The sequence below is a fragment of the Peromyscus californicus genome, unplaced genomic scaffold (assembly GCF_007827085.1).
Source record: "Peromyscus californicus insignis strain IS unplaced genomic scaffold, ASM782708v3 Scaffold_4__1_contigs__length_199733344, whole genome shotgun sequence".
Classification (NCBI taxonomy): Eukaryota; Metazoa; Chordata; class Mammalia; order Rodentia; family Cricetidae; genus Peromyscus; species Peromyscus californicus.
In genome coordinates, this window is record NW_026294562.1 from 62,534,717 (window position 1) to 62,562,228 (window position 27,512).

The window sequence follows — 27,512 nt, forward strand, 5'->3', positions numbered from 1 at the left end:
CTTGGCGCACGGGGGCGGGGACTCGGCTGACACTCGACCCTCTAGGCGCCGTCTCCCTGCAGAGCATCATGGCGCTGAGCGGTCGTCTGGCCTTGGCCGCGCTCAGAGTGTGGGGCCCCGGAGGTGAGCCACGGCAGGGAAGCCACGGGGTCCCGCAGATAGGCTGTAGGAGGTGTTTTAGGGGCGGGCAGCTAAAAGCATTTGCGGGAGTGAGAACCTGGCAGGTGCGCTCTTCCACAAGGCTCTACTGATCGGCCTCATCTGTACATCTCTTTAAAGATTTTTTTTTATGCAGCTATTTCCATTGGAGCACAGTCTTTGAACTGCCTTGTGGAAGTTCATTGTATGGATGTCTCATAATTTATGTCACCATTTCCTTATCGAAATACTTTCTAATCTCATATTATTACAAATAACGTCGTGTTGAATAACCTTGTTTGCACCCCATTTTGAGGATGAATTCCCAAGAGACTGGCTTGTGTAAAGTTATATGGTTTGTGTTGTTTTGAGACATACTGGCCTCCAGCTGGCTGTGTGAAGAAGGATGACCTTGAACTCCCCGCTCCTGCTGCTCCCACCTCCAGCTGCTGAGATTACAGTCATGTGCCACCACATACGGCTGTTGTTTATGTTTTAATTGTCCCCCATAAAGGTTGTGAGGTTAAAATTTCACTAACAGTCCTAGTGTCTGCAAAATAGTAACATGTTTTGTATAGCCCTGAGAATGATCTAGGATAGACATATTTTCAGTTTCAAATGAGTGAGTTTATTAAGAGAGAGAAAAATCATCACACTGTATATTCAAAAAAATCCAGCAGAAATCTACTGAGGAAATCCCTTTAAGGTAGCCAGCCAGGTGGAGCTTCCAGTAAAGAGAGTGTCGGGCAGAACAGAGTGACCCCATTGGTGAGATTTTTCAGTAAAGGAATTGGACACTTGCTGCATCCAACAAAAACTGACAGAGTAAGTTGATAGAGTCAGCTGGAGTTCCCAGATGGGCTTCTTTTTTTTTTTTCCCCTCAGTATCTGAGCATGTTTTCTGGCCATGCTTCCAGCTTCTCCTTCCCACTACAGGTGCTTTTACATGCTGGGATAAACATAGTAACCTTTGTTGGAAATGGTTCACCTTCCAGCTGTTCTCCTGGGCACAGTGTTTTTACTCTTGGGTTGTTTTGCTGTTCTTTTTCCTTCTATGGTACAGTTAGGGGAGTCAGCCCATCCAGAACTTGGACTTTGAGACAAACTTGGGTTTGAAATGGGAGTTGTCAACCCTGCCTCCAAAGCCAGCTTCTCAGTGAATTCAAACAACACACAACAGTTTGCCAATATGATGTAAGAGTTTGTATTTATTTTTTGTGTGTGTGTGCTGGGGATCAAACTCAGGCCTTGCACTTCTCTGGTAGGCCAGCACTATACCTCCAAACCACATACCCAGTCTGGAGTCCTTACATTTTTAGGGCCCACAGTTGTTAGCAAATTAATTTAAGTGCCCAATAACAGATGAATATTTGGGTAAACAATGGTCTATCCACTTGCTATGTGGAAGACTTTAATAAAGAGGTGTGCATTCAGGCTACTGCTACAGAGCTTTCTCTGGAGCAGACTTTTGGGTGCTAAGGATAGAGTAGGGATCAGGAAAGACACTCAAATTCATGGAGGCATTTCTATATCAGGTCATCTGTCATTAAAACCCAACACAGGAACCCCGGGGATGTCTATGAGGAGGAGTGCCTTTACAGAACATTTCTTCTCTTGATTTTAGATTTTGGGACTCGTAGATGACTTCATCCTTTTGTCTCTTTGTGGTGTCTCAGGCATCACTCAATGCCAGCCTCTGGGTCTTTTCATCCCAGGGGCTTTCCATACCATGTAGATGTACTTTAAGTTATACCTTAAGTATGTTGTAGCTATTTGGCAAAATTTTGTTCACATGTATGTCAGTGACTTGCAAACATTTTTTGTACTCGGTGACTAAGAAATGTTCTTCATGTGCCCTGACATGGATATCTGTCAGTTTGGCAGGTTCTCAGCAATGGTCACAACTTTTCTCTTGACCTTTCTATATTCTCATATGGTTTGTATTTAAGAAGAGTTCAGGAAATGTCAGAGCAAGAACTGTAAGTGAACTGTTCTCGGTGCCATGTGAGATGGGGTATTTGATGGGAAGGGGGTGGTTTTGGAACCCGAACTTTCTTTTTCCCATTCTTCATTGTTTTCATCAGGAGCCCCCTTGGAGAGTTTCACTGACTTAGCTCAGAAGAGGGATCTTGGTAAAGTGCTTTTATACCCTACTCTGATACAGCAGGACCTTCAGAAGCATTGGCCCATCTTTGCAGTGTGGGAGGAGATGAGGCCTTTCTCCCGGTTTTTGTTTGTTTGTTTGTTTTTGTTTGTTTTCTTGTGTATTTCCTGTACTCTCTGGTGAGAGGTTTATAAACATAAGTTCCTCCAAATCAGACTAAGAATTAGAGATGAGGATGTAATTCTGGAATAAAGCTCTTGCCTCTTCATGCCCAGCACAACAAAACACCCCAGTCATCTTTGGCCTCCTTGCTTTGAGCTTTGTCGGCTGAGGTTCAGGGTGATGGAGGATTCCTCCTGGCTTGCTGGATAACTGAACACGCCCTGTATAGATAGGGCAGCTGTGTACTGCAGCTGCATAGAGGGGAGAGCCCACAGGCACCCTAACAGGAGAGGGAGCCAGCACTGTTGCCTTCAAGAGGAGGGCCAAAGATTGTCCTTGGAATTAAGCAAGCATTTAACATTATCGAATTATGGTACTCTGAAATGGAGACCATGCTTCTTAGGCAGAATATGCTGGATGGGAAAAGGGTTACTTAGAACCACTAAGATTTAGGACATGAAAACAGAGAAGCCTTTTGTTTGGCTAAAATGAGGGGTTAAAGCTATCACTAGAATGGCAATGGTGTGAGGAGAGCTTCTGGGAAAGCAGGCAAAGAGCGTGACACGAGCAGACACTGTTGAGGTCATCCTGCTAGAAGACAGCTTCTGTCTGAAGACATGTCCTGTCTGAAGATGTACTTCTAGCGTCTTCATTTCTTGTACTGAGTAAAAGACACACTCTTAGTTGCCTGTTTGTGTCTGTATTAACTTTAGACTAGTCATTTATTTGAGGAAGGTCAATTTGATCTGTTTAATCTGTTCCAACCAGTGTGAGGAGGTCTCTATACTGGTTACTAGGGCCATCTGATGGCAGGATTGACCCAATGTCCCAGCTCTCAGGGTGTGAGGAAGTTTCTGTGGCCTGAGGCTGTGGTCCTGAATTCAGGGCAGATTGCCATGGTGATGGAGACATTGCAACTTGGTTAGATACCAAGGAAGCCCTGAGTCAAGGCTGTAGACTCAGGAACCTTCCAGGGCTATGTGAAGCTGCAGTGCAGTGCCCAGTGTTTCTCTGGCTGCAGAATTTAGTGGGGGCATTTTCAGACCAGGTTGCAGGTTCTGTGTTGTTTATATTGCTTTTCTTGTGCGTGCATGTGTACGTGCATGTTTGTGTGTGTGTGTGTGTGTGTGTATTCATGTGAGTGGATACATGTGTGTGTTTGTGGAGGCCATAGATTGGTGTAGGAAGTCTTTCTCAATCACTTTCTGCCTTTTAAAAAATCATTTAAAAAAGTTTATGTATTTTATGTGTATGGGTGTTTTCCTTGCATGTATGTCTATGCACCATAAGCATGCAGTGCCTGTCATGGCCAGAAGGGGGCATGGGATCCCCTGAGACTGGAGTTACAGGTGGTTGTGAATCACCATGTAGGTACTAGAAGTTTAAACTAGGTCCTCTGGAAGAGCAGTGTATACTCTTAACTGCTGAGCCAGCTCTCCAGCCTCTCTACCTTTCTTTAATTTTTAATTTTATTATTTTTAGTTATATGTGGTTGTGTGTGTGTCTGCACATGGGTGTGTTCACATGGATGCAAGTCACAGAAGCATCAGATCCTTTAGAGCTGGAGTTATAGATAATTGTGAGCTGCCATGTGGATGCTGGGAATTGAAACTGGGTCCTCAGGAAGAGCAGCCAGTGCTCTTAACTTTTGAGCCATCTCTCCAGCCCCCTACCTTGTTTTATGAGACATGGTCTCCTACCAATTTGGCTAGGTTGATTGGTCAACGAGCTCCAGGGATCTTGTCTCCCCTGTTCCAAGGCACACTTGGTTTTTACATGGATGCCAGGGGCTCTAGCTTTTCTTCCAGTTAAATTTCTAGGCATCGCATCATTTATATACTCTTGTTGCCAATGGGAAGAGGCCAGAAATTGAATACTGTGCCTGGTACCCCCCAAAGCCTCTCTATCTCTTCCCTCATAAATTATCCTGCTGTTTCTTTATGTATAAACAAAAAGCTGGAATTGTTAAAACCAGGGCTACATAATGCTCAAGTCATGCCCATTTGTAGCTGTGTCTGTCTGCTCTCATAATTGATTCTGTGTACAGGCCGCACACTACCAGATTCCAATCTATCCCAGAGTACCAAAGATACATCCTGTACAATGAATATGTATTAATTAAGTGGGCCCCTTAAACCAATTCTCCCACATCCTCAGACTCACACATTTCTTTACAATGCAAGACATTCTCATCCTCCCCTACTGCTTGGGAATAAGACTCAACCTGAATATAAGTCACATACTATTGATTCATTGACCACGTGGCATGGGACTTCCATCTTCCCCTAAAACCTGTAAGAAGGTACCCCCACTATGCTTTATGGGCCAGAATTCTCTCACAGTTCTTCCATCATCTTGTCTTTTCATGGTGTTAATAACTCTAGGATTTAATCTCCTACAAAATGTCCCCTCTGAACCACAAACCCAAGACTTTTCAGTGACTATATTTTTGGTCTTTATTCCTTACTTAGAGCTTATATACATTTTAATACTTGATTGGGATTTTGGTGCTTTGTCCTATTCAATTTATAATAGCTCTCAATACATTAATAAACTAATGTTTTCCCTTATTTATGTAAGATATGTTTCAATTTTTTTTACAGAGATCCACCTCTTTGCCTCATTAATTTCTCATTTTTTGGTTGCAGAACAAGGCGATAAAATAATTTTTTTTAGAGTTTTGATTCTTACAACTTTTTTGCTTGTTTGTTTTTTGCTTTTTCTGAGACAGGGTCTCTTTACATAGCCCTGGCTGTCCTGGAACTCACTATGTAGACCAGGCTAGCCTTGAACCCTCAGAGATCTTCCTGCCTTTACCTCATGAGTGCTGAGATTAAAGGCATTCGGCAGCACATCCAACTAATTCTTTTTTTGTTTTGTTTTGTTTTGTTTTTTAAGACAGGGTATCTCTGTGTAGCCTTAGCTGTCCTGGAACTTGCTTTGTAGACCAGGCTGGTCTTTAACTCACAGAGATTTACCTGGCTCTGCCTTCTGAGTGCTGGGATTATTAAACTCGTATTTTTCCTGAATGAAAAACCTCCTGAGGCATCATTGAAGCCCATCATTTGTACATTGCCTTCTGTATACTCTTCCTTTGAAAAATGAGTTCATACTCCTCTTACTATATTCTGGCATTTGAAGGTGACCCTAGAGCCCTTTTAGAGCTGTGTGGGAAGAGTCTTGATTTGCTGGATGCCATGGTCTTGCTTGATTGTATAGGTTTGATTGCTGAGTCATGGAAGCTGCCCTGTGTTGTTTGAATCTTAGATGGTCCTTTTTTGTTGTTGTTTTGTTTTTTGAGACAGAGTTTCTCTGTGTAGCTTTAGAGCCTGTCCTGGAACTTGCTCTGTAAAACAGACTGGCCTTGAACTCACAGAGATCCTCCTGGCTCTGCCTCTCAAGTGCTGAGATTAAAGGTGTGCGCCACCACTGCCTGGCTTAGATGGTCTTTTAATAAAAAACCCAGAGCACTCGGGAGGCAGAGCCAGGTGGATCTCTGTGAGTTCGAGGCCAGCTCTACAGAGCGAGATCCAGGATAGGCACCAAAACTACACAGAGAAACCCTGTCTCGAAAAAACAAAAACAAAACAAAACAAAAAACCCAAAAAACAAAACAAAACCCAGAGCCAGATATCAGGGTGAAAGCTGAAAGATCAGAGAAGCAAAACAGCCAGCCACTAGTTCTTACCTCTACAAAATCCTGGCCTAAAGAGAGAGTTCCTGTTTCCTCACACCTTGTATACCTTTCTCTGCCCTGCCATATTACTTCCTGGGATTAAAGGCCTGTGTGCTTCCCAAGCAAAGGCATGAGATCTCAAGTGCTTGGATCAAAGGTGTGTGGCACCATGCCTGACCTCTTTGTCTAACCTAGTGGCTGGCTCTGTCCTCTGATCCTCAGACAAGTTTATTAGGGTGCACAATATATCATCACAGCCCTGATGTGCTATCTGCAGCAGTACCCCTAGCTCTCATGGTATGGATGTTTCTTTCTGGAGTCATCTCTGGATCCTCAATTTTTTCTTCCATTTCTTTAAGGGAATTTTTTATTTCCTCTTTAAGGGAGTTTTTCATTTCCTCTTTAAGGGCCTCTGTCATCTTTTTTTTTTTTTTAAAGATTTATTTATTTATTATGTATACAGTATTTTGCCTGCATTATGTCTGTACACCAGAAGAGGGCACAAGATCTTATTACAGATGGTTGTGAGCCACCATGTGGGTGCTGGGAATTGAACTCGGGACCTCTGGAAGAGCAGCCAGTTCTCTTAATCACTGAGCCGTCTCTCCAGCCCCTCAATCATCTTCTTAAAGTCATTTTTCTGATTGATTGATTGATTTCTTCTGCTTCTTCTCTTTGGTATGTTCAGGTCTTGCAGGTGTAGAATTGCTACGTTCTGATGTTGTCATATAGGTCTTTATGTTGTTGCCTGTATTTTTGCACTGGCGTCTACTCATCTCTTCCTCTGCTCGGTGCAGGCGGTGTCTGTGTCTGAAGGTGCCTCTCTTGTTCTGATTGATAGTCTTGGTCCACTAGAGGTTCTTGGTCGAACTGGTGTTGTTTCTTGCAGAGATCCAACTGGCTCTGCCTCCCGAGTGCTGGGATTAAAGGCGTGCACCACCACTGCCCAGAAAATTCTTTTCCCAGTGCAGCATTCTCATCTTACTTCCTCTGTGTCTGGCTGGTGACTCCTGGATCCTCATTTTTATCCTGGTTACATAATGGTGTAAAGTCTGAGCTTTTTAATGTTCTTTAAGCTTCATGGTATCTATCACATCCTTGTAGGAATATCTTTGATACTACAGCATGCAGCACAGAGTGACTTCCTCTCTGTTAACAGGCATCCTTAGCATCAGCATCTGTCTTTCTACAGTCTTCAAAGGAGGCTTTCTCCCATCTGCCCAATGAAGTTGTCCATCTGCCTTGTCAGTAATTGAATTAGGCAATGATGATCTGAAATTCTTCAGCAAATCCCAGGGAGTCCTGATATGTATTAGGAAACCCATAATCAAAAATTCCATTCCAGGTTTTCTTCCTCTAGGCTTTATCTTTTTATTTTTTTGAGGGGTGTATTTTATTGTTATTTTCTTATATAGTTGGCAATTCTTTGCAATCCCAAGTTCATAAAGAGATTCCTGTGTGATTTTTCTTAGAAATCTTTTTGTTCTACACTATGATGCATTATCTTTTGAGATGAGATTTTGCCATATTGCTAAGGATGGCTTTGAACTCCTAGTCTCCCCCACCCCACCCCACCCCCCGAGACAGGGTTTCTCCATGTAGTTTTGGTGCCTATCCTGGATCTCGCTCTGTAGACCAGGCTGGCCTCGAACTCACAGAGATCCACCTGGCTCTGCCTCCCGAGTGCTGGGATCAAAGTCGTGAGCCACCGCCACCTGGCTGATGGCTGGACTCCTAGTCTTAAGTGGCTCATCTGCCTCAGCCTCCTAAGTAGCCATGATTACAGGATATGCCAATGTGCTTAGCTTATTTCAAATCAGTTTTTGTATATGGTGAAGGAGGGTGTCAAATGTGATTTTTTTCTCATATTGATATCTAATTATTCCAGCATTTAAATATAAAACCACAGCAACACAACAGACCTTTCCCCATTGAAAAGCACTGGATACTTTGTTGCAAATCAAATCACTTTGTGGGGTCTATTTCTGGATTCTGGATTCTGTTTTGTGGTATGAGTCCAAGAACTCTACCCACTTTTTCCACAATTGTTCTTTGCACACAGGCATGATCCTAAAAGAAGTTGTCTTAGTCACTGTTCTATTTCTGTGAAGAGACAGCATGACCATGGCAACTCTTACAAAGGAAAACATTTAATTGGGACTGACTGGCTTACAGTTTCAGAGGTTTAGTCCATTATCATCATGGTAGGGAGCATGGTGGCATGCAGGCAGACACGGTGCTGGAGAAGAAGCTGAGAGTTTCATCCTGACCCGAAAACAGAGAGAGACTGGGCCTGGCATGGGCTTTTGAAACTTCAAAGCCCACCCCCAGTGACATACTTCCTGCAACAAGGCCACATCTCCTAATCTTTCTCAAGTAGTGCCACTCCTTCAAATATATGAGCCTATGGAGGCCATCTTTATTCAAACCACCATGGAGGTTATAACAATCTTTTCCTTTGATATGGAATTTTTTGCTTTCTGAGACAGAGTCTTTCTATTTAGTCCTGGTTGTCCTGGAAATAACAGGATCTGCCTGCCTCTGCCTCCCGAGCACTGGGATTAAAGGGGTGTACTGCCACACTGGCCCTGATACAGAATTCTCTTCCTCTTGGAGGTTACTGGATAAGACAGGAAAGGGTGATAATGAAGGAAGAGACGCCAGGCGGTGGTGCTGCTGCGCACCTTTAATCCCAGCCCTCTGGAGGCAGAGGCAGGAGGATCTCTGTGAGTTTGAGGCCAGCCTGGTCTACAGAGCGAGATCCAGTAAAGCCAGGAGAACCTTGTCTTGAAAAACACAAACAAACAAACAAAAAAGAAGAGGCAAAGTCAGGAAGGAGGGAGGAGACAGTGGTAGAGGAGAGAGAAGGCTGTGGTGGAGGAGAGGGACCAGGTTGTAATAAGAAAGAGACAGACAGACAAACAAACAAACAAACAAATAAATAGGATAAAAATTTTAAAAGGGTTGGAGTTCTGGGAGAAAAAGTGTGAATGCTGGGAAACAGATTCTGATGAATGCTCTATTACAGATGCTCCGCAACAGCAAGACTACCCAGTCCAGTGCTCAGACAGGCCAGTGGACCATCAGTCAGTCAAAAGCAAGAGGCTACCCAGTCCAGTGCTCAGACAGGCCAGTGGACCATCATCAGTCAGCAAGAGACTACCCAGGCCAGTGGACCATCAGTCAGTCAGTCAGCAAGACTACCCAGTCCAGTGCTCAGACAGGCCAGTGGACCATCAGTCAGTCAAAAGCAAGAGGCTACCCAGTCCAGTGCTCAGACAGGCCAGTGGACCATCAGTCAGTCAGCAAGACTACCCAGTCCAGTGCTCAGACAGGCCAGTGGACCATCATCAGTCAGCAAGAGGCTACCCAGTCCAGTACTCAGACAGGCCAGTGGACCATCAGTCAGTCAAAAGCAGGTCTAGACTCTGGACACTCTCACACGTCTACCCGAGGAGGTGACACAGATGGTTGGGCACAGAAGGCCCAATATGGCACTTGGTGCTGATCTCTGATGAGACTGGATCATCCCAGGAGGGGGCGGTGTCTCACATTGAGTGCGTATACTGTCTACACAAAGCACAGCTCTTGCTTCAAAGGGAATAAGGCATAGTTTATTCTGAGCCCAGTATGAGTGGCCATGCCGTGGAAATACAGAATCAGGTTACTCCAGGTAAAATCTCTCTCATGGAAGGAGTTATACAAACTTTTAATCACAGAACATAAGACAGTCAGAAATTAGTTTATTTACTGAATATATTGATGGGGACATCAGGTAGGTGAGTTACAGCCAACCAGTAAGTCTCTACTATAGGTTTCAGATACTATCTAATGACATCTTTAGCTCCTGGGATAGTGGAAGCTTGTGTTCTTCGAAGTCAATACATTCCAAAGGTCTTACTTCATAATCAAAAGGATGTTAGGTATCCTATCCAAGGGTCTAAAAAGATAGCCCAAGGTAAGTTTAGCTCTTGATCTGCAACATTGCAACTCTAAGGTTCTAACTTGTCAGTCTGCAGAACCGTCCAAGCTGTGGCCTTTTCAGAGCACCCCAGCTCACACCTCTGATGATGGGGCTGTGGCGCTGCTTCCCTGGTGCATGCAGTGTCTATAAACCGGAAGGGTTTTCTTTTTCTTTTTCTTTTTCTTTTTTTGCCCCCAAGTAAATCTCAATTTCTGATACAAGACGACCTTCTGCTTTAGTTGGTAGTTATGCATGGCGAGAGATTTGGATGACACTAGAGAGAAGTGCACCTCCACCTTGGATGGTGGGAAGAGTACAGCTGTACTCACTCTTGCTAGCATAAGACTGATGGCCACCTGCTGCCTGTCTTCTGTGCTCTTGCTGTCAGTGTTACAGGTGGGAGAAGGCCCATATCCCTTTCTGTGGGAGCCTCAGTCGGCTTTGGATGTGGGGGCAACAATGAGAAGGTGAAGCTGTCTCTGCAGGATGTAGCTGAGCTGCTTCGGACCAGAGCCTGCCAGAGGGTCGTGGTCATGGTGGGGGCCGGCATCAGCACACCCAGTGGCATCCCGGACTTCAGGTACACTGCCGTAGTTCCCTCTGATGTCATTTCCCCCCTCTCTTCTGCAGGGCTCAGCCTTCCCCTTCTGTCTCTACAGATCCCCAGGGAGTGGCCTCTACAGCAACCTCCAGCAGTATAACATCCCATATCCTGAGGCCATCTTCGAACTTGGCTTTTTCTTTCATAACCCCAAGCCCTTTTTCACGTTGGCCAAGGAGCTGTACCCTGGGCACTACAGGCCTAATGTCACTCACTACTTCCTTCGACTGCTCCACGACAAGGAGCTGCTTCTGCGGCTCTACACACAGAACATCGATGGGCTTGAGAGAGGTGAGTGAGCCTTCTGTTCCTTGCATGTCTGTGCGTGCTTCTAAGGAGGACTGTCTGTGGCCCAGTGTTTATCTGCCATCCCTGGGACTGGTGCCAGGCAGCTGGTTATGCCTTTACTGCTTCTGTGTTTGAGGCCACAGCCAAACCTCTCTATAGGCCTGTCTCCCACACACCTTCTGGGTTTGAGTTTTGGATGGAACTAAAGTTCCTATTATTTTGAATCTGGTGTGGATCTCTTTCTCTCTCTTTACCCCTCTTCCTTTCCCCTCTCCCCTTTTCCTGCCCTCTCTGCCTCCCTCCCTCCTAAGGACGCCTATGTCCTTTCCCTCAGTGTCCCTTACCGACACATGGCCAGGCCTTGTCGTCTGTTCTCCCCACCTCCTCTCTCATCCTCAGGTTGCTTTCAGGCAGATCCTCACATCGTAGCGTTGACATAGAAACAGTGTCTAGCTAGCTCTGGAAGAGACAGCCTTGTTAAAGCTTAGCTCTGGTGCCCTTATGCTGAGGAACCACCAACATTTCAGTCACGAAGTGACAGCAGCAATGAGGGAGAACTTGCTGGTGCTTTCCCAAGATGCACTCTGCATCCATGACAGTAGCTGGTGAACAGCAGCCACCCTGCTGTCTGCAGGGATGATGTGCTCTGAAGAATGCAGCACCTTACTCCAGGGACAGGCTTCCTCTGAGGAGGAATCTACAGCTCAGAAGCACAGAGAGAGCGGTGGCTATCCCACCAAGGCTGCCTTTCCCCCAAACAGAGGACAGGTTTGGGGGGAAGGTAGGAATTTCCTGGCTTTGGGGTTCAGCACTGCAGTTAGCAAATAGCAATGAACTTGATGAGAATCTTTGGCTGAGGAGAAGGTTCTGCTATTGCTCATGCTGGCCCTGACTTCTTCACTAGCTCAGTTATGCTGAGGAGAAGGTTCTGCTATTGCCCATGCTGGCCCTGACTTCTTCACTAGCTCGGTTACTCATTTCCTAACTCTCAGTTCTTTAGCATCAGCTAGGATTCCGGGCGGGAGCCACCACACCCGACTGAGAAGCTGCTTTGATTACCAGCCATGCAGTTTTTGGAAACCTGGTTTTGTCAAGCCCAGAGGTTGTGCTTGTGTACTTGCTTAGCCATCCCAGGGGCTGCAACACTGAGCTTTGGTTTGAATTGCAGCATCTGGTATCCCTGCCTCAAAGCTGGTTGAAGCTCATGGGTCCTTTGCATCAGCTACATGTACGGTCTGTCGAAGGTCCTTCCCGGGGGAGGACATGTGGGTGAGTTACCTCATGAAGTGGTCTCTGCCTTCTGCAGTCCTTGGGGGGTGGAGATCTATAATAGTGGTATTTTATGCTTGTTTATTTGTTTGTTTTTGAAACAGGATGCTCACAGTGGTCTGAAACTCAACAAGTTATCTAGGCTGGCTGCCAGGGAACCCTAGGGATCCACTTGTCTCTGCTTCCCCAGTGCTGATTATATGTCACCAGCCTGGCTTTTGTTTGTTTGTTTGAGACAGGGACTCACTATTTAGACAAGGCTGGCCTGGAACTCAGAGATCTACCTGCTTCTGTTGGGATTAAGGATGTGCTCTCCCATGCCTAGCTCTTTTATTTTTAATTTAAAAAAAATACATACTTGTAGAAGAACTAAGGCTGGATGAGGATGCAGCTCAATGGTAGAATGCTTGCGTAGCATACACAAGGCCCTGGGTTCCAATGCCAGCACTCCCTCTATCCCCAAAATGCAAGTCAGAAACATACAGGGAAAATGAAACTCCCAAGTCAGGTGTGGTGGTGGACACCTTTAATCCCAGCACTTAGGGAGAAATAGGCAGATCTCTGAGAGTTCGAGCCCAGTCTGGTCTACACAGTGAGTTCCAGGACAGCCAGAACTACATAGTGAGACTCTGTCTCAAACTCCCTCCCCCACAAAAAAAAGAAAAAAAAAAGAATCTCCTTTTAACTTACCTATTGCTTACCTTTCATGATTTGGTGGCTAATGTGAGATATTATATGTACATATAAACATGCATGCACATATATACACACCTACAAATATTAAAATTATTCATTGACTCCTCTTACGTTTTCTAAGTTCTCTACACTCCTGTGCAGTTTAGTGGGTGTCTGGTGTTGACATCTGAGCCCTGTTTACTCCTTTTGTTACTTATCTTTGTTTTTTGAGACAGAGTTTTCCTGTGCAGCTTTGGGGCCTGTCCTCTTTCGTTACGTATATAAGGCACTTTTAATGTTCCTAATTTTTGCTATTAAAAACAATACAGGAGGGTATAGGGAGAGGGATGAGTAGATAACGTGCTAGCCATATAAACGCTGGGCAGGTGTGCCAGCCCACCAGTAATCTCAGAGTCCTAGAACAAGCTGAGAGCTAGACTAGCTCTGCTAAGCCCAAGGACCTGCGTTCAGATCCCCAACACCCTTGTAAAAGTTGTGACCCCGGGGCTGAGTGGGTGGAGACAGGTGTATCCGTGGAGCTCATTAGCCAGTCAGCCTAGCCTAACTGGTGAGCTGCAGTTGATAAGACTCTGTCTCAAAACATAAGGTGGAGCCAGGAGTGGTGGCACACGCCTTTAATCCCAGCACTTGAGGCAGAGAGAGAGGCAGGCAGATCTCTGTGAGTTCAAGGCCAGTTTGGTCTACATTATTGAGCTCCAGGACAGCCAGGACTAGAGAGAGACCCTGTCTCAAAACACACATGCACACATATGTATGGTGGAGAGTGACTGAAGAAGGTGCTGGGCATCTCCCTCTGCCTTCCACATGCATGCGTCCATGTGAGTTCATAGGCACAATACTTTCCTGTAAGGTCCAAAGAGTCATTTACAGTAGCTGTGCTTTCTGTTTCACCAGGCCTGACAACTTGTTTGAAGCGTTTATCATTTCTTTCCTTTCCTTTCTCCATTCTTCCGTTCCTTTCTAGGACATCAGTTTGGAAGCTGTTACAGTTGAAAGCAAATGTCCCCCCAGGGCTGTACGTTTGAACACCCAGTCTGCAGTCAGTGCCGCTGTGTGAGGAGGTTGTAGAGCCTTTGGGATATGAGGCCTGGCTGACAGACATAGGTCGCTTGGGTGGGCCTTTGAAGGCTATACCAGCTTCAGGTTCTGGCCTTTGCTTTTGGCTTCCTAGTTGGCCACAATATGAAAAGCAGCAGCCATACATTCCTGTCTTCACAAATGAAGCCTGTCTTAGTTAGGGTTTTTATTGCTGTGAAGAGACACTGTGACCACGGCAACTCTTATAAAGGAAAGCATTTAATTGGGGCTGGCTTACAGTTCAGAGGTTTAGTCCATTGTCATCATGGCAGGAAGAATGGTGGTACTTAGGCAGACATGGTGCTGGAGAGGTAGCTGACAGTTCTACATCTGGATCACCAGGCAGCAGGAAAAGACTGAGACACACTAGGCTTGGCTTGAGCTTCTGGAACCTCAAAGCCTATCCCCAGTGACATGCTTCCTCTAACAGTGTCACACCTACTTCAACAAGGCCACACCTCCCAATAGTGCCACTCCCTATGAGCCTATGGGGCCATTTTCAAACTACCAGAGAGCTAATCCTGGTGCCACGATGAACTGAAATCCTGTTCAGACTGTGAGTTTTATCCCTTAAGTTGCTCTGCCAGGCATTGGTCATAGTACTGAGAAGAATGCTGTGACCAAAGCTATAGAATCTCTTTGTGTTCTTAGTAATAACGAACATGTACATACTTTCTTTGGTTCACATTTCAAATATTTTTCCTACCTGAGTTGTGGTATATACTTGTAATTCTAGCATTCAAGGGCTAGAAGCTGGGGGATTATGAGCTCAGGGGTAAACTAGACTACATAGTGAAGCTCTCTCTCTCTCTTTCTCTCAAAAAAAAAAAAACCTCATAAAAATCTTCTTTAAGATGTTTCATTGTGGTAAACATATAACACAAAAGTCATTATTCAAATAATTTTAAAAATATTTATTTTGTATATATGTGTGTGTGCCTGAGTGTATACATGTGCACCACATGGGTGCAGGAGCCTGTGGAAGTCAGAAGAAGGCATTGGGTGCCCTGAGACTGGAGTTACAGACAGTTGTGAGCTGCCATGTGGGTTCTGGGAATTGAATTCAGGTCTTCTGCAAGAGCAACAAGTGGTCTTAACCATGAACCATCTCTTCAGTCCCCATTTTAGTAATTTTTAAGTGTAATTCCAAGGTATTAAGTATATTCTTAATGTTCTGCATCCAGTACTGCCATATATTCCTGGAATAATCTTTATCATACCATCCAGAAACTCTATAGCTGTTAAACGCCAGCTTCCCCTGAGCCTGTGGTAATGTTCCTTCTCTTGTCACCTGGGAACTGGATCATAGAGTCAGTCAGTGCCTGTCCTTTTGTGACTGGCTAGTTTCAGAGTGTAATGTCTTCAGATTTCACCATCTCGTAGCATGTGTTGGACTTTCCTTCCTTCTAAAAGTTTGATAACATTCCATTCTGCAGCCGAGTGTGTTTTACAGTTATATTCATTTGTTGGTGTATACTTGGGTTGCTCCTACTTTTTGGTTATTGAGAGTATGACTGTGGGTGTGCAGATCTCTCTCTGAGACTCTGCTTACAATTCTTTTCATTATATTCCTAGGTGTGAAATTGTGTCCTGTGGTAAACCTACCTCTTAATTTTTTGGAGGTCTCATTGAACTTTTTCACAGAGGCTGTACCATTTACATCCTACCTATTGTCTACTGCACTGCTGTGCCTCTACTGACATTGTCCACCTTGCACAGAGCTTTGTGGCTTTAATGTTGTCGGGTATTTTTCCTTTGGTTGGTTATGTTTTTGGCATTTATCATAGCTTTTTTGTGTTTTCTTATAAGGGTTTAAATGTTTAGCTCTTATATTTATGAATTTGATCCATTTTGATTAATTTTGTGTAATATATTATATATATTTTGTGTAAACCATATATATATATGGTTCCAACTTGTCAGATGAGATAAAGTCAATCCAGTCTGTAACAAAGAATTACATTTATATGGAACTTATTAGTATTGTGGTCTCAAAGACAATTTAGAAGGTCGAGAATGTCCCACAATGGTGACTGCTTTCATAGCTTACTCTCAGGGGGTTTACTTGGGATTGTGACTGGTGTGCAGAAGTTGAACTGTCTCAAGATGAAGCCATGGTTTGGCATAGTTCATGAGGTCTGCATGTGCTGGTGAGTGCAAGCAGCCTCAGCCTATAGTTCATCTCCACACATGCCTGACACTTGGCTTTACAAGTCATATATTCTACTTTAAGGCTCACAATCAGTGCTGTTCAACTGTGACTTTCTTCTTTGACAAAAGTCATTCTTTCCCATGTGGCTATCCACTTTTTTCAGCACTTAAAATTTTATATTATTATTTATTTTATACATATGGATGTTTTACCGACATGTATGTCTGTGCATGGTGCCCAAGGAGGCTAGAAGAGGGTGTTACAGACAGGTTGTGAGCCACCACCTGGGTGCTGGGAATCAAACGAAGGTCCTTTGGAAGAGCAGCCAATGCTTTTAATTTCTCTATCTCTCTAGCTTCCCTCAACCCTTTTGTGACAGGGTCTCAATATGTTGCCCTGGCTGGCTTGGAACTTTCTGTATAGACCAGGATGGCCTTGAACTTACAGAGATCCACTTTCCTCTGCCTCCTAAATTCTGAGATTAAAGATGTGTACCACCATGCCCAGCTATCATAGTGGATGAAACCGTATTCCCCCCACCCCCACAATAGGCTTGATGCCATTTTAAAAAAAAGTATTGATTATGTATGTAAGGATTTGTTTGGGGGCTGCCTTTTCTGATCTATTGATCTGTGTCTTTTTTTTTTTTAATGCCAGTATCACATTGCTTTTTGGTTACTGTAGCTTGTAGCAAGGAAATATGAATTGAATTTTTTTTTATTTCGTGTGTGTGTGTGTGTGTGTGTGTGTGTGTGTGTGTGTGTGTGTGTTTGTATGCATGCATGCATGTGTACCATGTGTGTGCCCTGTGCCCACAGAAATCAGAAGAGGACATTGGATCCCCTGGAATTAGAGTTCCAAATGGTTATGAGTCACCCCTGTAAGAGCAACAAGTGCTCTTAAGCACTAGGCCATTTCTCCAGCCCATGAAATAGGAATTTTAACAAGTTTTAGGATGGTCATGTCAGCTTTCTGTTACTGCAAGAAATACCTGAGATAATAAACTCAGAAAAGGTTTATCTTGGATCCCAGTTTCAGAGATTCTGGTCCATGTCTACTGGTCCATGTCTTGGGCCTGTGGCAAGGTGGCAAATCCTGGTGTGAGAGTGTCTGGTACAAAATTGCTCATCCCATGGTTAGGAAGGAAAGGAAAAAGGAAGAGGAAGGAGTCCACTATCCCTTTGAGGGCATGTTCCTATTGAAGGGACTCCAGCCAGCTTGAGCATGTTAGACATGGCTCTGGCAGGCCTTGCCCTTCCCCATTCCCTCTGCCTTGCTAAAAACTGTTAGATTACATTCCTAAAGCTAGCCACCAACATCTATTCCTTTATTTGGCCACTTCCTCCCCCAAAGCTGACTACCAAGGTCCAGCTATCAAAGTACTGAAGTCCAACAATCAAAAGCCCCCTTTTGGTTGTCCTAATTAATATGCCCAATTAAAACAAACCAACTCATCCTAACACAGGGTATCTCATTTTACCTTTATAAATTGTCACTTTTTTTGTGTGCCACATTTGTCTCTTCTCTATCCAGAGGCAGTCCTTTGTCCCTCTGGGTCCAATATCCTTCCCCCTCCCCCTTGTTCCCTTCCCCTTCTCCCTCCTCCTCTATCTTTTGTCTTTTTCTCTTATCCCCTGCCCTCTGTCCTTCTGGGAAAATAAATCTCCTTTGTGCTGAGAACTTGGTCTTGGGGTGTCTTGTGCTGAATACTGGTCCCTTCACATATGACCTGAGACTCTAGCTAGACCTACCTTCTACAGGTCTACCCCCTCCCAATAGCCCCACAATCCTCTACACATAGCCTTTGGAGATAAGTTTTTGTTTTGTTTTGTTTTGTTTTTTTAGAGCTTTAGCAAAATTAAGTAGAAAGTACAGATAGTTACCAGATACCTGTACTCATACACATACAGCTTCCATGACTGTCAACATTACACCAAACTCAGTTACCTGCAGCCGATGAACCCACATTGATAACACTCTTCCCAGAGTCCACAGTAACCTTAGTGTGGTCTATTCTATGGGTTTGGATAAATGTGTAGAGACAAGTATCCATCATTATGGCATCATACACAGTACTCCTGTCAGTCTCCTCTGTGTTCTGCTTATCCTTCACCCACCCCAACCCCTAGCAATTTTGGTCTTACTTTCTTACTGTTCTGTAAGTTCTCTGGAGTGTCATAAAATTGGGATCATACAGTGTGCAGCCTTTCATACTGGCTTCTTTCACTTAGCAGTGTGTATTTGTTTCTTCCTTGTATTTTCCTGGCCTGGCAGCTGACTTCTTATTTGTTCTGAGTAATGTGCAATTTGTCTAGATGTACCATGGTTTATCCACTCTGCTAGTGATATGAATGCTTAATTTCAAGGATATGAATTGCTTTATGCAGGTTTTGTGTGGACGTAAGTTTTCAGGTTCTTTGGGTAAATATCAAACAATTTTTGGATCATAGTAACAGTGTGTTTAGTTTTATAAGAACTAGGACCATATATATATATAGGTATGTGTAGTGGCTATAGCTTAGAGAGCTTAACTAGCTCATGTGAGGCCCTGGGTTCAGTTTCCAACATCTCTCTCTCTCACACACACACCCCAGCTGTCTTAAGTGGCTATGATATTGTGCATTACAATCAGCAGCCAGAACCCCTACTGTTCCATGTCCTTATCAGTATCTTTTGTTATCCATGTTCAGGATCTGGGTTAGATATCTGTTCAGGTGTGCAGTGATATCTCATTGCTTTAATTTGTGTTTCCTTAATAGTCTTTAATGGTGAACATCTTAAGTCATTTGTCAACTTTTATTCTTTGGGGAGGTGTCCATGTATTTTGCTATTTTCTTTTTTTGTGTGTGTTTTGTTTTTTGTTTCTTCGAGACAGGTTCTTTCTGTGTAGCTCTGGCTGTCCTGGAACTTGCTCTGTAGACCAGGCTGGCCTCGAACTCAGAGATCCACCTGCCTTCTGAGTGCTAGGATTAAAGGTAGATGCCACCACCACCCAGCTGTATTTTGCTCTTTTCAAAAATTGATCCTTTTCTTTTTTTTTTAAATTTTATGTCCTCCTCTTCCTTTGTCTGCCCAGAAGTCCTGCCTATACCTCCTACCTAGCTATTGACTGTTCAGATTTTTATTACACTAATCACAGCAATACACTTTCACACAATGTACAAATATCCTACAACACTGAGCTTTAAGAGTTCATTGTAGAGCTAGCAGGATGATGGTTCAGCAGGTACATTATTACTTTTCTTTTGCTGTGATAAATTACTATGACCAAGGCAAATTACAAAAGAGGAGTTTGTTTTTGCTTATGGTTTCAGAGGGATAAGAGTCCATCATGGTGGGGACACATGGCAGCGAGCAGCAGGCATGGCTGCAGGAATAGGAAGCTGAAAGCTCACGTCTTCAAAGACAAGCATGAAGTAGAGAGAGCAAAGTGGAAGTAGGGTGAGGAGCTAGCTCTCAAAGCCTATTTCCACTGCCTTACTTCCTCCAGCCAGCCTGCACCTCCTAAGCTTCCCCAAGAGCACCACCAGCTAGGGATCAGTTGTTCAAATGCCCTATGGGGGTCATTGCTTATTCAAAGTACCACAGAAGGTGAAGGTGTTTGCTGCCAAGCCTGACAATCTGAGTTCGATCCTTGGGACTCACATGCTGAGGGAGAAAACCATTTCCTACAGGTTGTCCTGAGTTTCACATACCAGCTGGCACATGGGCACCCAGCCCCATATACACAAATAATAAAAAATGTAATAAAAGAGTTCTTTGTATGTTTTAGTTAGTAGTTCATTATAGTTTGTTAGTATTTTTCCCAGGCCATGGCTTTTCTCCTCATTCTTTCTACTGTGTCTTTCTCAGACTAGAAACTCTTAATTTTGATATTACATCATCCTTATTTCTTTCATGGGTTTGCCTTGGTGTTGAATCTAAAAATTAATTGCCATACTAGAGATCATGTAGGTTTTCTCCTATGTCGTCTTCTAGTTTTTCTCTTTATATGTAGGTCTCTGATGGACTTTGATTTTTATGAAGCATGTAAGTCTGTCTAGGTCCATCATGTTGCATGTGAATGTGAGCTCCAGCACGTGTGTTGAAAATGTTCTTTAGTCAGAGACCAGTTGATGTTGCTTGTGTCAGTTCTGAGCTCTCTTCTCTTTCCCTCACCTCTATTCTCTCACCACTTCAGCGGTCTAGATACCTTTGGCTTTAGAGTCGTAATATCTGGGAGGTCTCCAGCTTCACTTCCGCCTTCCATGCTGTACTGGCTGTTCCGAATCCATTTGCTAATCATGTTTTCTGACGTTTTCCTCAAGAACTTGCAATTTCACTGTGTTGTGTTTCCATATGGATCCCCTTTTATTTATTCTGCGTGAAAAGCATAGGACTGTCTTTAGCATTGCAGGGTAATCCCCAGCCAATCTCTCTCCAGATGTTCATCACTTCTGCCCTCTTCCTCCGGGTCTGGACGGTACTCTGAGGAGATGGGTATCCCTCCTTCTTTGGGACAGTTGTGGTGACTCCGCAGTGTCTGCCACTGTCACTGCTCATGTTGCATTCTGGGTGATTTCTTCTGATCTGTTTCAAACTCAACACCCTGTTCTGTTACAGAGGATAAAGTCCTTTCGTTGATTTTACTTTTGCTTTTTACTTCTAGAAGTTCTATTTGGTAATTTTTTAAAAATCCATGACATTTAAAGTTTTTATATTTTTAATAGATATTTCAAGCTGGTAATTTTTCCCCTATTAATTTAAACACCATAGTTTTATTATCTGTAGCTGATAATTTCTGACCTATTTGGGCTGTTGTTTCTACTTATTCTTGCTGAATTTATTCCACTAAAATCTACTCAGTTAGCTATAAAGATTTATTTACAAGGATGCTTCTGTGTGCCTTAACAGAAAGTGACATTGCCTCCTTTTCTGTTTGGGGCGAGACAGGGTGGGTGTGATTGGTAGTAATTGCCATCTACTTTACCTCATCCTGCATGGAGGCAGTGTTTGGCAGCTGTGGTCACTCCTGACAATACCAGCAGTGAGCTGAAGCTGACCTTAATGCCTCCTAGGGTGGAAGCAGTACCCCGGTCTCTTCAGCTCAAACTGGGGACCGGCTTATGCTGCCTTTCTCACTGTATGCGGGATGCCCACAGAACACTGTCTGAGGGCTGGGAACCTACAGGAGAATTGTGGGTAAAATTGGGTGACATCTAGGACATGATTTGAAATATTTCACCCCTCTCCAATGTTGAGGGTTATAAGAAACAGTTGACAAAAATTGCTAAAGCCACTTGGGGTTTATTACGTAGTTCAGCTTTTGGACATTACAGTTTCCTCGAGAAGCTGTTGCCTTTTCCCCCTTTTAAAGTCACTTTCCTTGGTTCTTCCTCTCTGATTCCCTAGGCTGATGTGATGGCAGACAGGCTGCCCTGCTGCCCTGTCTGTACTGGCATTGTGAAACCTGACATTGTGTTCTTTGGGGAGCCGCTGCCTGCAAGGTTCTTATTACACGTGGCTGATTTCGCCTTGGCAGACCTGCTCCTCATTCTTGGGACCTCCCTGGAGGTTTGTTGCAAGGCATGTGGGGATGGGTGGGAGGGTGGAGGCCATGGGGGGGGCAGGGCCTGGTTGATAGTGTCAACTTTTCAGGTAAGCAGAGTCAATGGCAGTGACATCTCAGGGTTTGGAGCAGTGGCTGTGTAGGAGGGCATAAGGGTATAGAAGGTTAGCTATGGTGCAGGACTGAAGGGACTGATCCAGATACAAAGCTGCACTTCGGGACGAAGAGCAGATGGCAGTCCTGAAGTGACCTTTGGTGGGAGAAGGTTGGCTGCAGCATCATCAGTTTAGCTGGTCGGAGGACCAGTGGGGTTGGGGTCTGCATGTGGGTATGAGGTTCCTGGGAGATGACCACTGGAGGTGTACAAGGTGTACAAGGAGTTGGTCTGCACCTGAGTCTGGATGCCAGGAAATTTCCAAAAGGTGTAAAGAGGTTAGACCATGGACTGGGGCCCAACTGTATGTAGCCATAATCTCATAGTTGTTAGTGGATGGTGTGCACACCCACTTAGAACAGCCTTGCTAGTATGGTGCTAGTGGTGTGCCCTGTGAATGTGAGGCCCCAGCCAGGAGAGGCCTCAACTCCTTACCAGTGTGAGCTGACAAATCTGCAGTGTCCTGCATTCCATGTCTGCAGAAAATAGTAATGGGCTAGATTGTGGAGCACCCAGGAGCTCCACTGTATCTGGTAATGATGGTATATAAAACCATATGATCTTTTCTAAAATCTGAAATATCCTGAGGTCTGAAACATTTCCATTCATAAGGGTTGTAAGACAAGGAACTGTGGACCTATAAGAAAAATTATGTAGGCAGTTTCTTACTGATGGACAGTAGAGACAAACAGTAATTTTCGTATTAAGTCTGCCTGTGGTGGCTATCCTTGTGTGTGCTTACACTCACACAGATACTTCTGCAGGACCAATGCTGATATTTAGTGCACGAGGGCCCATTTTCTCCTGTCTTCACCAATACCAAATGACCTGTTTTACTTTGCTGCCAGTGTGAATAGTGAGAAATAGGTTCGATGGGGCTGCTGATGGGGCTCAGTGGGTTCCTAGCTTAGCTGTACAGAACCTGGGCTAGTTCCCCACCACAAATAGGGTGAGAGCTTGTATTTCTGCTCATGTTTATTGACCATTTGTTTTCTTTGCATAGTTGTATCACTCACCGATTTTTCTTTGCGTTTTACATTAGCAGCATAGTTAATGTTGTATGAAGTGTCACTGTAAATGTTTCCCACCGTCGTTTTATGTGGACACCAGGCGGCAGTGCTGACGGCCACTCTCTTTCCGTTGTCTCACTTATCAGGTCCAAAACATCTTTCCCGACCCTTACCTCTAAACCCTAATGTCTTCTTAGAACCATTTTTTTTGTTTTACATTTGTTTATGTGTACGCCAGAGGACAACTTGTGGGAGTCAGTTCTCCCCTCCTACCAAGTGGGTCCTGGGGATCAAACTCAGGTTGTCAGGTTTGGTGGCAAGCTTCTAACCCATTGAACTATCATGGCCTTCCCTTACATTTTCTTCAAGAACTGTTTGTTATTGAGGCCTTTTGGCCTGTTTTGCTTATTTAAAAAAATTATTTTTATGTGTATGAGTGTTCACCTGTATGTATGTATATACACCCCATGTGCATGGTATCCATGGACAGGGTACCCTGGAAAGTTACAGAGTAACTGAAACATTTCCATTCATAAGGGTTGTACGACAAGGAATTGTGGACCTATAAGAAAAATTCACAGTTGTGAACTGCCGTGTCCTCAAGTCCTCTGCAAGAGCTGCAAATGCTCTTAGCTGCTGAGCTGGCTTTCTAGTCCCTTACTTTGCTTTTTTGAGGCGAGGGTCTTATGTGGCCCCAGGTGACCTTAAATATACTGTGTAGTTGAGGATGACCTTGAACACCTGACCCTCCTGTCTCCACCTCTGACTGCTGGGATTGCAGGTTTGCCACTACCATACCTGCTCAACAACTGTTTTGTTTACATTTAAATCCATAATACATTTGAAACTTCTTTAGTAAAAGGTGAGAACTGATCTTTTTCCTCTTAGGTAAGAGCCAGGCTTGATATTACCCCTTAGTGATACATTTCCTATACTGTTATTCTGGGTGCGGAAATATGACGGCAGCATTGCCCTTTGGAGACGGAGGGCGACCCAGGAGGCGGGACAGTAGCACAGTGGTAAAGGGTGCTTGCTCCTCTATGTCAGGCAAGTTTTCTCTGCATAGTTGTTATCACTCACCCGTTTTTGTGTTTTATATTGGCAACATAATTAATGTGTATAAAGTGTCACACTATAAATGTTCCACAGTAGTTTTATGTAGATATCAGTGTGTATAGGAGAGGCTCAGAGCAGGGCCCAGGTCATAGAATGGACAGAGCAGGCAGAAGGAAGATGCTTGAAGGCAGAACACACAGACTGGGAGAAAGGATAGAGTGTGGGGAGAAGTCAGGATTTGTGTTAGCACACTGAGCAGAAGAGAGGCAAGCTGTAGATGGGAAAGAGGTCACCCAGACCTGAGGACAGAAGCCTTAAACAAAGTGGCAAGCTTGCCGGGCGGCGGTGGCGCACGCCTTTAATCACAGTACTCGGGAGGCAGAGGCAGGCGGATCTCTGTGAGTTCGAGGCCAGCCTGGGCTACCGAGTGAGTTCCAGGAAAGGCGCAAAGCTACACAGAGAAACCCTGTCTCGGGGGGAAAAAAAAACAACAAAAAACCAAAGTGGCAAGCTCTTGTGTCACAGTGTCTGCCGTGTCTCCTGCCCCAAGGTACCAGTAGCTGTGGTGCTCAATATCCTGATGGTGCATGGACATACTGCGTTTCGCTTTGGGTTGTCTTTCAGGTGGAGCCTTTTGCTAGCTTGTCTGAAGCAGTACAGAAGTCAGTGCCCCGACTGCTCATCAATCGAGACTTGGTGGGGTCCTTTGCTTGGAGTCCTCGTAGCAAGGATGTGGCCCAGCTAGGTGATGTAGTTCAGGGTGTGGAAAGACTGGTGGACCTCCTGGGCTGGACACAAGAGCTGCAGGATCTCATCCAGCAGGAAACTGGAAAGGTACAAACACTAATCTTTGGCCCAGTCCAAGAGTACATACACATCCTCTTCTGGGCACTGACCTCAATGCATTGCTGGCATTTAGGAGGGTGGTGCTACTACAGACTTGATTTTGCTTCCTACTCCACAACTCACTGCTGGGACATGTTTCTGTGACCTATGGGGGGGGGGGGGCTGAGAAGCTGACATTCTCTGCACCCTGCATGGGACAGAGCTAACCAGGGATGATTTATTAATCAATGCCATTATTCATTACAGCCAGTGGTAATAGGAAGCCAGAGAACACTATGCTTTTGAGACTTTACAGTACCTGTGACTCACAGAACATAATTTCCTAGGAGAATGATGTTATGTGTGTTTATTTTCTATAGTGGAGCACTAGCATTCATATCCAAATTCTATGATTATAGACAGGTATAGAACTGCCCAGAGGATTTCACCAGAATATATCACAATTGATGTTCTGTTGTTGCCAAGATAGAATCTCAGGAAAATTCCAGCCCCTCATCTGCCTTGTGGCTCTGGGCCATGACCAGCAGTCTCCTCACCTTCACTGGCAAAAGCTCCCAGCCTCTAGTGTTTAGTCTGAGCTCTTAATGAAATGGACCAAAGAGAAGCAAGGTATATTAAGGACGAGCCTTGGCATTTACTGCTTCCACAGATGAGATGTAACCACCAGTATTATTTTTATCTTTTTGTTCCAAAAATTTGGCTCTTAGGGCTGAATGTATGCTGGTGCCATTTCTTGGAAGTCTTTATTTAGCCACCTATGTTGTGCTAGGTCTTATGGGATCCCTTTTCTTGTTCACTTTAAAGAGAAAAGCTTGTTCCATATTTTGCTTGACTTCAATGACTGATCTGGTCTAGGACGTTAACCTGTCTGGGTGTGAAGTTAACTGACCTCCTGTCTGTTCCAGCTGGATGGACAGGACAGATAAGACTATGGCTTCGTCACCTGTGGGAAAGTCACACAGGAGATCCTCTTTCCAGGGAGACCTCATGCCTGAAAACAGCTCGGACAGGTTTACAAATCTGGGCCAAACCACGTGGGACCTGGTTAGTGGTCTTCTGAGGCTGCCTTTGTAAAGACTGACCAGGGATGTTTACCCTTGGGGCCATCAGAATGCAAAAGAGTCCATGTGTGCTCTGTCCCATCACTGCTGAAGCTTGTAGTGCAGAATGCTTCTTTCTGGCAGTGGTCCTTACGGTTATCTGTAGGGCAGCACAGCACGTCCACCATCACCAGACCCAAGTGATGCACTAGGGTAATCTACCATGTCGGTCTCTACAGAGGCATCTTTGACTAAAAAACATCTTCATTTCTCGCATGAAATAAATTTTAGTATAAAAACTTGGTATCCTCTCATTTGTCTCCAGGACAGTAAGGGTTAACATATTTCAGGTTATGTGGGTGTCCTCCTCTTGGATGACTAGACTGAGCCCATCTGTCCCTTGACTCACCCTGGTATTAACTCAGCTCCTTTTCCGCAATCCCTTAGGAATACCCATGTCTTTCAGAATGCCATCTGCCCAGCCCTTCCTACGCCACTTCCCACTGCTCCACCCAGGCATGGCCAGTTACGATGCTAAAACCAGTGGCAGGCATTGCTCTGGAAATCCCATGGGTCCCTTATTTTTCCTGTCCTATGTGCAGTTATGATTAAATGCAGGCTGCTTCGCTTCCTCCTTGGCTGCTACCCAGGTACATACAGTTTGGGCTGTTGCCCAGGTAGAAGTACCTCCTGATACTGCACCCATTCTGACTAGGGCTGACAACAGATTCCAGGGAATGGGGTCTCCTAATTTTGTTCTCCAATGACAGCAGATGCACAGTGATCTAGGATATCTTGAATTCCACAAAGAATGAAATTAGTTTCTATTTAATAAACTCTCAGCTGGCTACTTTACATACAATCTTGTCCCAAACTCTTCTTTATCCTGTGCTTCAGAAATGTCAGATTTTACCTTGTCTTACAACTTTTGCCTTCATACAGTTACTAAACCAGTGGTTGTGACTGACTCAGCTTTCACAACCAGTGAGGCTTGAGTATGTGGATAATGCAGTGGTGGATGAGCCAGGACCAAGAAGAATTCAAAAGAGGCCACTGGCCCTGTGATCAGTGGGGCCACAAATAGGAATTGTGATGCTCTGTGTTTTTGACATATTTAAACCGTTCCAATAGATTCTTCCATGTGTGAAACACAGCATATGCCCCACATACGGGCTCTGGGCTCCCATGCCAGCCCACACATGCTTATACAATGTACACCTACTCTGTCACCACCCTCATACATGCATGTTCATTGATGTGCCAAGGCCATATGTGTCTGCAGCCATGGCATATGCTTGGCAAACATTCAAAGAAACAACTTCGCTTGTGGAAATTAAGGGTGGTTTCCCAGTCTTCACAGAGAGTAAGACTACCACAGTCCTAAAGACAAGAAACTGGACCAAAGGCAAATCATGGATAGTGTGGGGAGTAAAGAGAAAGGCTCCCCTGCTGGAGAGGAGTGTGGCTTCTCTAGGCAGCACCCCAAGGACACGTCTGGAAGCAGCACCAGTTCTGAAGGGGAGCAAAGTCGCTGCCATCTTCAGTCAGGGTCTGAGTCGGGGTCTGAGGAGAGCTGCCCCTCCATGGTCTCACACATCGCATCTTGCAGAGAGGTGAGGTGACCCCGAGGACTCATCCCCATGGGTTGGATGACTCTGTGCCTGCAGGGAAAGCACATGTGGATGGGGAAGAGACCTGGTGTGCAGGGCAGGGAGTCTTGCTCATTCTTGG

The 27,512-nt window shown here is 44.7% G+C and overlaps 2 protein-coding genes across 4 annotated transcripts in view; one reads left to right on the forward strand and one right to left on the reverse strand.

Moving 5' to 3' along the window:
* On the forward strand, positions 1 to 26,643 carry Sirt3 (sirtuin 3). Of its 3 annotated transcripts, none has more exons than XM_052713480.1 (7): positions 1 to 123; positions 10,433 to 10,624; positions 10,704 to 10,936; positions 12,102 to 12,202; positions 21,519 to 21,680; positions 24,520 to 24,729; positions 25,647 to 26,643. In XM_052713480.1, exons 2-7 carry the CDS (start codon positions 10,578 to 10,580, stop codon positions 25,665 to 25,667), a joined length of 774 nt encoding a protein of 257 aa, XP_052569440.1. In that variant the 5' UTR covers positions 1 to 123; positions 10,433 to 10,577; the 3' UTR covers positions 25,668 to 26,643. The 3 variants fall into 3 exon arrangements, with proteins under 3 accessions (XP_052569440.1, XP_052569438.1, XP_052569439.1); XM_052713478.1 differs by lacking the exon at positions 1 to 123 and adding an exon at positions 1,202 to 1,332; XM_052713479.1 differs by lacking the exons at positions 1 to 123; positions 10,433 to 10,624; positions 12,102 to 12,202 and having other exon boundaries at positions 10,829 to 10,936.
* Positions 26,594 to 27,512, reverse strand: part of Ric8a (RIC8 guanine nucleotide exchange factor A) — a 5,825-nt gene continuing 4,906 nt past the window's right edge. The window contains exon 10 of the mRNA XM_052713475.1: positions 26,594 to 27,442. Coding sequence (XP_052569435.1) covers positions 27,322 to 27,442 — 121 coding nt within the window. The 3' untranslated portion in view covers positions 26,594 to 27,321. The remainder of the gene's footprint in view (positions 27,443 to 27,512) is intronic.

Bases quoted from the DNA above. Each gene is read 5' to 3' on its own strand.
- Sirt3 (XM_052713478.1), top strand. From the start codon at position 1,256: ATGGGAGTTGTCAACCCTGCCTCCAAAGCCAGCTTCTCAGTGAATTCA. The intron at 10,625-10,703 runs GTACACTGCCGT...CTGTCTCTACAG, and splicing joins AGTGGCATCCCGGACTTCAG to ATCCCCAGGGAGTGGCCTCT. The intron at 10,937-12,101 runs GTGAGTGAGCCT...TTTGAATTGCAG, and splicing joins CATCGATGGGCTTGAGAGAG to CATCTGGTATCCCTGCCTCA.